Raw genomic sequence first — 10,573 nt, forward strand, 5'->3', positions numbered from 1 at the left:
AAGTGTGATCTGTGGGCCTGGTGACAGTTCGCTCATATCCATCACTCCTGTGTGGCTCCCCTTAGATTCATCCGACTGTTAAAATAGGCCTACTATTTTCAGACACTGTATATAATGTTACTTAGATAGCTCTTCTCCGGAAAGCTCTGTGGGGAGGGAAGTGAGTGTTGCATTATTTTTTTCATTAGTTGAAGAAGATAATTTACCTTGTTGTTGTAAATTATCCAGTCACTAGTGTATGAAGGACAGAATTGAACTTCTGGAGTCACATACACTATATGATGATTTCGGGAGACTTACAGTTACTATAATTGTTTTTCCATTATCATAAATAACTGTGTATTACAAGAGAGCAGAATTGTTGGAATGATGTTAAATCATTATTTCCTTCCTTAATTTCAGTGTTCTGGATCAGCTTCCAAAGCCAAATCTACTGCTGCTGTCTATGTTTGTGTGTGTTCTGCACCACATATCACGTCGCTCAGCTCACAACCTGATGACAGCTGCAAACTTGGGAGTGTGTGTGGGGCCAAGCCTTCTGTGGGCTGCATCTCCAGCCACACTCACGCCATCGTCTTCACGTGCGGTGCCAGCACTGGCAGAACTGCTTGTAGCACGTGCAGAACTCCTGTTTGGCCCACATCTTCCTCTCATGCTTGGTGAGCCACCCACTGAGAGGCAAGACAGTGGTGCTGAAGAATCGGATAGCCTCCATTGTAAGTACAAATTTTTAAGTATTGTGCAAGATAGTGGACGTACAGATTTACTGGAAATACTGCCCCCCCCCCCCCCCCCAATCTTTTTGTAAAAGTAATTTATACCAGATTAATAAGTGCAATTCATGGCTGTTAGTTTGTGGTTACTGTAATGATGACACTATTATTTAACTAGGCTCAGTAATTAAAGAGCACAACAAAAGATCTCAGCAGACCAGTCAGTAATCATGGCTTTTAGTTTTCAAAATATAAGGTTGCAAAGAAAAGCAGCTGGGCTTTGTTTGTGTGAAATCAGATCCATGTTCTTCAGAAGCTTCCACTTAAGAGTACAGTGCAGTTAAAATTGTAAGCAGTAAACTACATCATTTTCATGTTCATCAGCCATAATGAAATAGGCATAGGTGTAATTTTTGTGGGTATACATGCTACTTATATTTGCAAATTTGTGTTTTTTAAAATGTTAAAAGTGATCTATGAATCTTTTCATTGTACAATGAAATGTCTTGGATGAAAACACCTTTTTAATCATAACTGCATTTCTTTTTCCAGCAGGGGGCCTGCGAAGAGATGATTCTTCAATTGATAGTCTAGAGCGGGAGTTGCTTGAACCTTGTCCTCCACCACGCAAGGACAAAATGTCACTGAGCAGGGACTCTGGGCTTACAATGTCAGATTCCCAGTTGTATACCCCTGATGAGGAGGAAAGTGGCTCCAGCAGCTCTGGATCTGGCAGGGCATTGTACCCACCTGCTCAGCCTGCCTGCTACGACATCCACTCTCATAATAAGGTAAATGGTATTGCTTGTTTCTTGCCTCTGACAAGAAGTGGCTTTCTTTTAATGTTCTTAAAACATTAAAGCTATTGTTAATTTCATTTGCTAAAAGGAAATGTATTCTTTTTGTAGGTGACATCTTCATACTCAGTCCCTGCAGCGGGGACGGCACAGAATGTTGGTCACAACAATGAATCTCAAGTACAAAATGTCCAGAGCACGACAAGAGAATATGTGAGAGTGTACAGTGGCTGGGAAGAACGGGTGCAGGAATGTTGTCGCAATCAGTCTTCTGAAGATTCTATATATGCGCGGCCCGGTCAGAAACAGGGTCCGAATCAACCCCCAGGGGTTATAAACCCAAACTTTCAGAGGCAAGACTGGTTCAGACAACGATCCCACCTGAAGAGGCTCAACAGTGGGGGTACTGGCAGTCCAGCCAGCTCAAAGTCCAGCCACCAGTCGGGCTCGAGCAGTGGCAGCACGTCTTCTGGTGTGGGCGGACTGCACCAGCACAACTACCGCTCTACAAATGTAACCAACCTCATCAGGAGAAGTGCGTCGGAGGAATCTCTTCTGAATGATATTGGGGATCACAGTGCGTATGACACGGAAAATGGACCAGTTCTCTACAAGAGGCCCGCACTGCATCGGAAAGGACGTGCACCGCCACCTCCCCCCCCTGTTAACAGCTCTCCGTGTTCGGATCCTGTGTATTCTCATCGGAGTCCGCCAACCCCGATAGTGAGATCAAAATCGGCACACCATCTGTGCAGTGAACCTGAATCTCCGGTACTTTCTTACAACCAGGTGGAATCATCTCCAGTTGAAAACTGTGAACTCAAAGGTGACATCCAAATGATGAGCAGCAAATCACAGAGAACTGGGCATCGCAGAGCAGCTCGTGCTTCAGTAGAAGACTGGTCCTTGTCACGCTCCACACCACACATACCGGTACTAGATGAAGTTGACCGGTCGTACGACTCTAGCACCCTTTCTGATGATGATTCAACTCCACATGTGTCACGATCAAATTCACGTGGTAAAGACTGTGCGAGTGCAAATTCTGCTTGGGACAATGCTTATGGGTCTACACCCTCAGAACTGTTAGTGCATGCGGCACCTGTTAATATTAGAGAGGAAAGTTCGAGTGACTCGGACCAACCTTCTGAGCTACACAAACTTTCTTCAACACCCTCTGTACTTCGAAGAGTCAGTGCACCGGCAACTACGTCAGCTTCGACTCCTCTCCACGAGTCGTCGGCACCGCCTCTTCCTCCGAAGCGATCTTCTGTCGATGTAAAGCTGCGTCACCTTCCACCAGTGCATGTGGAAACTGTGTCTCCGGCCAATTCAGGTAAACTTTCATCCCAGATTTCGTATGCATCAAAAGATGAAAATATGCAGTGGGAATCATCTGAGCAAGTGCCAAGGAAGAGCTCGGAATGTAGAGGTCGCATAAGACAGAAGGAAGTTTCAAATAGAGCATCACAAAGATCAAAATCTTTGCCTCCACCACCCGGAGAAAAGACTCAAAAAGAGGAAGACTGTAATACCACACAAAATCAGGCTGATCAAGGAAAAAACCTGAAGAGTGAAATTTCGTGGAGTGTTTCCCACCTCCGAACGTTGTTCACAAATGGTGTTCAGCCACCTCCATACAGACCTCCCCCGAGTGTAATCCCAAGCTACAGAGCACCAATCACTACATACCACCTTGGAGACAACAGTCAGTCAGAGCGTTATGTGGTCTCTAGGAGTCTTAATCTAGATTCGACACAGAGACTTCGAATGGACTCAACAGATGAGGAAGAATCATATGTGTGAAGGCAGGCTGTATGTTGGTAATAATCATGTACCTGAAATAAAAGACATTTATGTTAGAATGTAAAATCTGTGGGTGCTTTCTGAGTGACTCAATGATAAATTTTGACTGAAATAATTATCATGCAGTGTAAATATAACATATGTATCATTCTATGAACTTTATGTAACAGACTTTTATATAACAGATATCATTGTATATTACATAACAAAGCTTAAATGAGCTGATATGAGAGTACTGTAACTCAATATCCACAGTGTGGAGAATATTTTTTTATTAATACAAAAACTGTCAAATTTTTAATTATCTTTTCTATTAAGTTAATGAAAGTGTTCCAGTAGCTAGAGTATCGGGAATTGTGAGAGGAAATGACAGCTGCATAGAACTCCACAGAAGAATTCTGTATATGGTACACTGGAAACACTTGCAAAAATCATGCAGCTACACATACTTTTCTCAAAAAGTCTGTACCTGCAAAGTATCAACTCTTAATTAAAACTTTCACTCTCTTTTTAATTATCATCAGAGTGGAGTGGAGTTAAAGATGAATGTATTAAAGACTAACTGAACATTTGCTTCAATGTACATGCCACTGGTACTAGTCAGCCGAAGTCAGTCAACCATTCTTCATAACACATTGAAGAAATTTCTCAGGCAGAATATGTATATTTATCACAATTTAGTTCTTGCTGAGGTAATGATAACTCAGTTATGTTCATTTATCACTAATAGTGTTTACTGTCATCTTTATGCTCATTGTTCCTGTAAAAATGAGATGAAAGAATATAAATTTCAAATAAAATAAATATTGTGAAGACTTTTTGTACATGTGTACAGATATTTCTGAAATATACTTTCATAAAAATATCAGTAATTCAATCAACTGCATTTAAATTTTTGGTACAAATAATAGTAGTAATTATTAGTCATTAAAAATATCAGCTGTGCTGGAAACAGTCAGTTGCTATTATATACATATTACAATTGCTGTCTTCATCTAGAACGATCACATGAGAGAGATACATCAAAGCACAACCTTTGTAGAGATGTCCATGAGTAAGTGTGTAGTACATCAAGGATAGGGGAATTTCCAATCTTTGCCATAGATTTCTTTCCTGCTGCTGCTGTTTTTTCTTTCCCTTGGATGTAGATGAGTTTACATTGAGTTACATAATAAGAATGAATCCAAATTAAACTACAAACCTGAAACGAATTGTCATGAAATAGCAGAGAAAGAAGACATTCCTCAGACAGTAAACATCTAAGGACATGATCTGCAACAGTGACTGTAGGAACGTTAATGAATGTTCAGTGATGAACTCTTATGACAACGACAATTATGAATATTATTATTTCCCGAGTTAAAAGATTTAATACAACAAAATCAACTTTACATGAAAAATAAACAGGGATTTCAAATAAGATATCAATCATAAAACAATTATGTATTGGCAGGGTAAAATTTTTTGTGTGTTCATTGCATTATTGAATATTCAATTTTGAATACTTTCTTAAATAAAATGTTCCTCTAAAAATTTTATATGCCTTTGCCATCAGACACATCTGCAATGTTCTGAAAAATACTGATTATAAAAACACAGCTTTCGTTTATAGGTTAGCTAAGAAAAAGGAAGAAAACTTTGTAAAGTGTGGTAGTACATCAGGGATAGTTATTCCACCATGCTACGTTTCGGTGAACTGTTCCTTTTCACCAGAATTCCTGAGAGTCTACTGAACACGAATTTTAAAGTTACAGAATGACAGGAAGCAGAACTTAGATACCTGAAACAAAAGGTTGGTGAAGTGTGACAATCAGTTGTCATTGCAAAAATGGACTGCCTTCCTGGTACTAATTCCATTGAAGGAGAATGTTACTCTTTTACTCTTCACTAAAATAATAAGTTACTGCTACTATACCACTTCTACTACATGATGATTGCACCCATTTTAATATTACATTTTCATTTTGTCTACACACAATCTATAGCTGCACTTATCTTGTTCAGAAACACCTTCAGACACACAGCTTATTGAACACTTCTGTCTGTCTGTCTGTGTGTGTGTGTGTGTGTGTGTGTGTGTGTGTGTGTGTGTGTGTGTGTGTGTGTGAGAGAGAGAGAGAGAGAGAGAGAGAGAGAGAGAGAGAGAGAGAGAGAGAGAGAGATTCTGTGACAGTCTTTTTGTTGTGCCTATCTGCAACTTTGTGTCTTCACTATATGGTGAGCAACAACTGTCCTTTTCATACTAGTATAACCCTTATCAATCCCCTAATAACACAAAATCTACACAGCACTCACCTAGCTGAAAAAAGAAAAGATACTATATGACCTGTTGGTATGTAAGTGGAGGTATTAAAGAGCATTACAGTAAATACTGGATGATCATCATTAAAAAGAAATGAAAATGGAGCTGATAGTGCCTTGTCTAAGTATCATGGATAAACTGCAAAAACATTTCTATGTAATGCAGTTACTTGTTACTTGGAACTGAGGGAGCCTAATTAAAGTTAACAGTGCAGCTCAGAAATGCCTCAATAGATTTTGAGGCACAGCTTTAATAATAATAATAATAATAATAATAATAATAATAAGCATAGGCGACAGGGAGCTGATGTAGTCTATTAATTTCAGAGATACGTACTGGTCTGAATTTGGTCTATCTATATGAGTGAAACCAGTTACCAGGAAAATAAACACCGTTTGTGATCTAGATTGATTTTTAAAAATTTTATTATCATAATACCAGATCATTCTTGTTCTAGGTCTGACTCCAAAGATTATTAGTATATAGCTGATTTTGAACCTTGTATGAACTGATCACCAACAATCAAATTATAAAAAAAACAGCTTTATAACATATAAGGACATGCCAAAATTAATTAAGCCTATTGTCAGAACAGAAACTATTGATTAAAACCCAGGCAATAAAGTCAGCAATAAGGCAATTAAAATTCTAAATAAATGGCATAACAGCCTCTGTGATTTTCAAGCTCATAATGGTGTGCTACACTAGCACTATAGGAACACTGGGCAGCTATGGTTTCATTTGGAGCCAGTACTTTGCACAAAAAAAATCTCCAGCTTTCTGCAGCACCCCGACCTTATATAGAGTGTCATATCAATGGATGTACATCTCGTGATTCTTTATATGAAGTCTACAGACCTCCAAAATAAGGAACATTGATTATTTACTATACAATACAGGGTGATTCAAAAAGAATACCACAACTTTAGGAATTTAAAACTCTGCAACGACAAAAGGCAGAGCTAAGCACTATCTGTCGGCGAATTAAGGGAGCTATAAAGTTTCATTTAGTTGTACATTTGTTCACCATTTCAGCCAATAAAGTTTTGTTCCCTTTTTCTTCAAAGGTGCTACTGTAACTGGACTACAGTATCTGGAGGTGTTAGAGAATTGGCTGTTCCCTCAGCTCGAACAAGAAGCACAATAATTCATATTTCAGCAGGATGGAGCGCCACCACATTGGCACTTATCTGTCCGTAACTACCTGAACGTCAACTACCCGAGGCGATGGATCGGCCGCCAGGCAGCCCGTGACAGAACACTTCATCACTGGCCTCCAAGACCCCTGCGATTTTTTCTTATGGGGGTATGTTAAGGATATGGTGTTTCGGCCACCTCTCCCAGCCACCATTGATGATTTGAAACGAGAAATAACAGCAGCTATCCAAACTGTTACGCCTGATATGCTACAGAGAGTGTGGAACGAGTTGGAGTATCGGGTTGATATTGCTCGTGTGTCTGGAGGGGGCCATATTGAACATCTCTGAACTTGTTTTTGAGTGAAAAAAAACCTTTTTAAATACTCTTTGTAATGATGTACAACAGAAGGTTATATTACGTTTCTTTCATTAAATACACATTTTTAAAGTTGTGGTATTCTTTTTGAATCACCCTGTATAGTCCGCCCCCAGTAGCTGAGTGTGGTAGGTGCTTACGTGGACGATGTAGGCGTAATCATCAGAGACCAAACAGATGTGACACAACTAGAGATGGTATTTGCAAAATACTGTTCCACATCAGGTGTGAGGGTAAATGAAAACAAAAGTAAATTTCTAAATATAAAGCGGATTGCTAACTTGCGCATTGAGTGGGCGAATCATGTTAATGAACACAAAGCTCGTGGAGTGGCATTGACAACGCCCTTTTTAAAAATGATGCCAATAAATTGGCGGGAGGTGGCAAGAAAAATCAAGGGAGCTTTGATTGAAAACTGTCAATGTAGCATAGACCACTTCCAGAGAATACTGTTTATCAACGTGTATATTTTATCCAAGGCCTACTACATAGCACAGATTCTCCCCATTCCATCAGTGGTGGCGAAGACAATCACGTCCACCTTAGCAAAGTTCTTGTGGAAAGGGGAATTGTTTAGAGTGCCGGTGAAGACAGCAGTTTCGGATCCAAGCAATGGAGGAATGGGTCTAACCGAAATCAAGTCTAAAGCGATGGCATTGTACGTCAAACAAACATGGAGCATAATGTGTAATGATCCAGGTGCATTACAGCAAAACTATACAATATTGTCAGGCCAGAAAGAGTAGAGCTGCTGGTAAATATACAAAAATAAGTTTTAAGCTAAAACACATTAGGGAGTATTATCTTGAACTAAGTTATCTCAGCAAAAAGCTTTTAAACTCCAAAAATGTTACAGCAAAGGCAATTTTAGCTGAAAGACGGAAACATGAAAGGGAAAATAACATAGAAACTAAATAAGCTGGAACAGCATGGAATGTGGTCTGGAAAAACATCAGTAGGGATGCTCTTTCGTCTGACATGAGAACAGCATACAAGGTAGTCAATAACATCATCAGCACTAATGAGCGTCTCTTTGCCATCGGTTTAAGTGACACTAACCTCTGCAGCAAATGCAACCTCTTTGATAGTGTGCCTCATAGTTACACATGTGGAGATCGGATTATCAACTGGAGGTGGACCAGGGAGAAAATTGCTCAAATAACAAGAACTTCAGCAAACGACGTACAGACTAATATTTTCTTCAGACCAGAGGAAAGTTACTAGCCCCAGGCAAAAATAATGCAATGATTTGGTTAATGGGCAAATATACAAGTTATGTTTTTAACAATATTGGGAGTGATGAACATATTTAATACAACATGTATATGGAAAATGAATTCGAGAAAATACTTAAATATCAGAATCACAATAAGAAATATGGTAACATGCTCTGAATTGTCTTCAACAGAATGGGTATAGGTTAGGAACTGAATTCCTAGTAGAGAAGGAATTGGTTGGGTCACGTTCCCGACCCTAACCTCACCTGCAAGTCACACATGAAAAATAAATCAGTAGTACAGCAGATACAAGAATATGGCGACAAACATCTGGTGTCTGATATAAAAGAAGATCTTGAACTCCCTATGGATGCATTTAGAAGGCTAGAACTGACAAAAATAACAAGGCAGTGAAGGATTTTGCGATGTTGCTGTTCGGGATGGCTCTTCTGTCCACGTAATTTACCCTGGAAGGAACACACATCAAGGATTTACTGAATGATTAATTTGGGTCTGGGAAATGATGATGAGAGACCTCAGGCTGCAGAAGAAGAAAATGTGCATGCTGAACTGCCACCAGTTGAAGGTGACAGTGAAGGTGCTAAATTGTGCTCCTGCTAAAGACTCATTCTTTGGATGCTGTAATTTATGACTGCAATTATCTGGCACCTTATTTATGTCATTTCATTGTAGCCATTTTTGTTACTGTTTTTGTGGAATTAAAAAGTGGCCAGCACGACGGACTGTCAATCCTAAGGGCCCGGGTTCGATTCCCAGCTGGATCAGAGATTTTCTCCGCTCAGGGACTGGGTGTTGTGTTGTCCTAATCATCATCATTTCATCCCCATCGACGTGCAAGTTGCCGAAGTGGCGTCAGATTGAAAGACTTATACCAGGCGAACAGTCTACCCGACGGGAGGCCCTCATCACACGCCATTTTTTTTTATACAATAGTCAGCATTTAGGTATGGACATTTACATCGATACTCTGCAGATCACACTTAAGCACCTGGCAGAGGGTTCATTGAACCACCTTCACAATAATTCTGTATTATTACACTCTTGAACAGTGCACAGGAAAAGGGAACATCTATATCTTTCCGTGTGAACTCTAATTTCCCTTATTTTACTATGATGATTGTTTCCTCTGTGTAGGTCAGCATCAACAAAATATTTTAGCATTCAGAGAAGAAAGTAGGTGATGAAATTTCAGAAGATTCTCCCTCAATGAAAAATGCCTTTGTTTTAATGATGTTCACCACAAATCCAGTACCACGTCCATGACACTCTCTCCCCTATTTCCCAAAAATATGAAACATGCTGCTCTTCTTTGAACTTTCTTGGTGTACTGTGTTAACACTATGTGGCAAGGATCCCTCACTGTGCTGCAGTACTCCAAAAGAGAACAGATGACCATAGTGTAGGCTGTCTCTTTAGTAGATCTGTTACATTTTCTAAGTGTTCTGCCATTAAGTCACAGTCTTTGGTTCACCTTCCCCACTACATTTTCTGTGTGTTCTTTCCAACTTAAGTTGTTCATAACTGTAATTCCTAGGTATTTTGTTGAATTTATGTCCTTTAGATTTGATTGATTTATTATGTAACCAAAGTTTAACGGATTCCTTTTAGCACTCATGTGGATGACTTGCTCTTCATTATTTAGCATCAACTGCCAATTTTTGCATCTTCTTCTAAATCATTTTGCAATTTGTTTTGATCTTCTGATAACTTTAATAGCTGATAATCGACTGCATCATCTACAAACAACCTAAGATGGCTTGTCAGTTTATCTCTTATATCATTGATATAGATGAGGAATAGACGATAGAATAGGAGCCAATACTGATCAGAGAATTCTCAGTAAGCAGAAGCTGCACTTGTAGAATAATGATGGATAATGCAAACACTGGCAGAAGGCTCCATCAACTACTACCAAGTGTCAAGGATCAAGATGAAACATCTGCAACCCTTCAGGTGTACAATACAATTTGTCACTGAATATGGCACATAATCATCACACCTGTACAAAATTAAAGAGTATTCCTACTCATTTCCTAATGTAAAATTAACATAACATGCAGCACTTCAGTATAAATATCACTTGATCAAAAATCGGATGCAGAAGCCTATATGATAGTCTACAACAAAGTGAATGTGCAAAATGCTAAATACCTTCACAGTAGGCTTTTAGTAATAACAAGACTGGCAATCAATTGTAGAGTG

General features: G+C 39.3%; 1 protein-coding gene across 3 annotated transcripts in view; it reads left to right on the forward strand.

The window, feature by feature from the left end:
* Positions 1 to 4,126, forward strand: part of LOC124775916 — a 394,798-nt gene extending 390,672 nt beyond the window's left edge. For all 3 annotated transcript variants that reach the window (XM_047250760.1, XM_047250757.1, XM_047250759.1), the window contains exons 10-12: positions 403 to 716; positions 1,266 to 1,504; positions 1,622 to 4,126. In XM_047250760.1, the coding sequence (XP_047106716.1) occupies positions 403 to 716; positions 1,266 to 1,504; positions 1,622 to 3,316 (2,248 nt within the window). In that variant the 3' untranslated portion in view covers positions 3,317 to 4,126. The remainder of the gene's footprint in view (positions 1 to 402; positions 717 to 1,265; positions 1,505 to 1,621) is intronic.
* Positions 4,127 to 10,573: the final 6,447 nt, after the last annotated feature.

The sequence above is a fragment of the Schistocerca piceifrons genome, chromosome 2 (assembly GCF_021461385.2).
Source record: "Schistocerca piceifrons isolate TAMUIC-IGC-003096 chromosome 2, iqSchPice1.1, whole genome shotgun sequence".
NCBI classification, from domain to species: Eukaryota; Metazoa; Arthropoda; class Insecta; order Orthoptera; family Acrididae; genus Schistocerca; species Schistocerca piceifrons.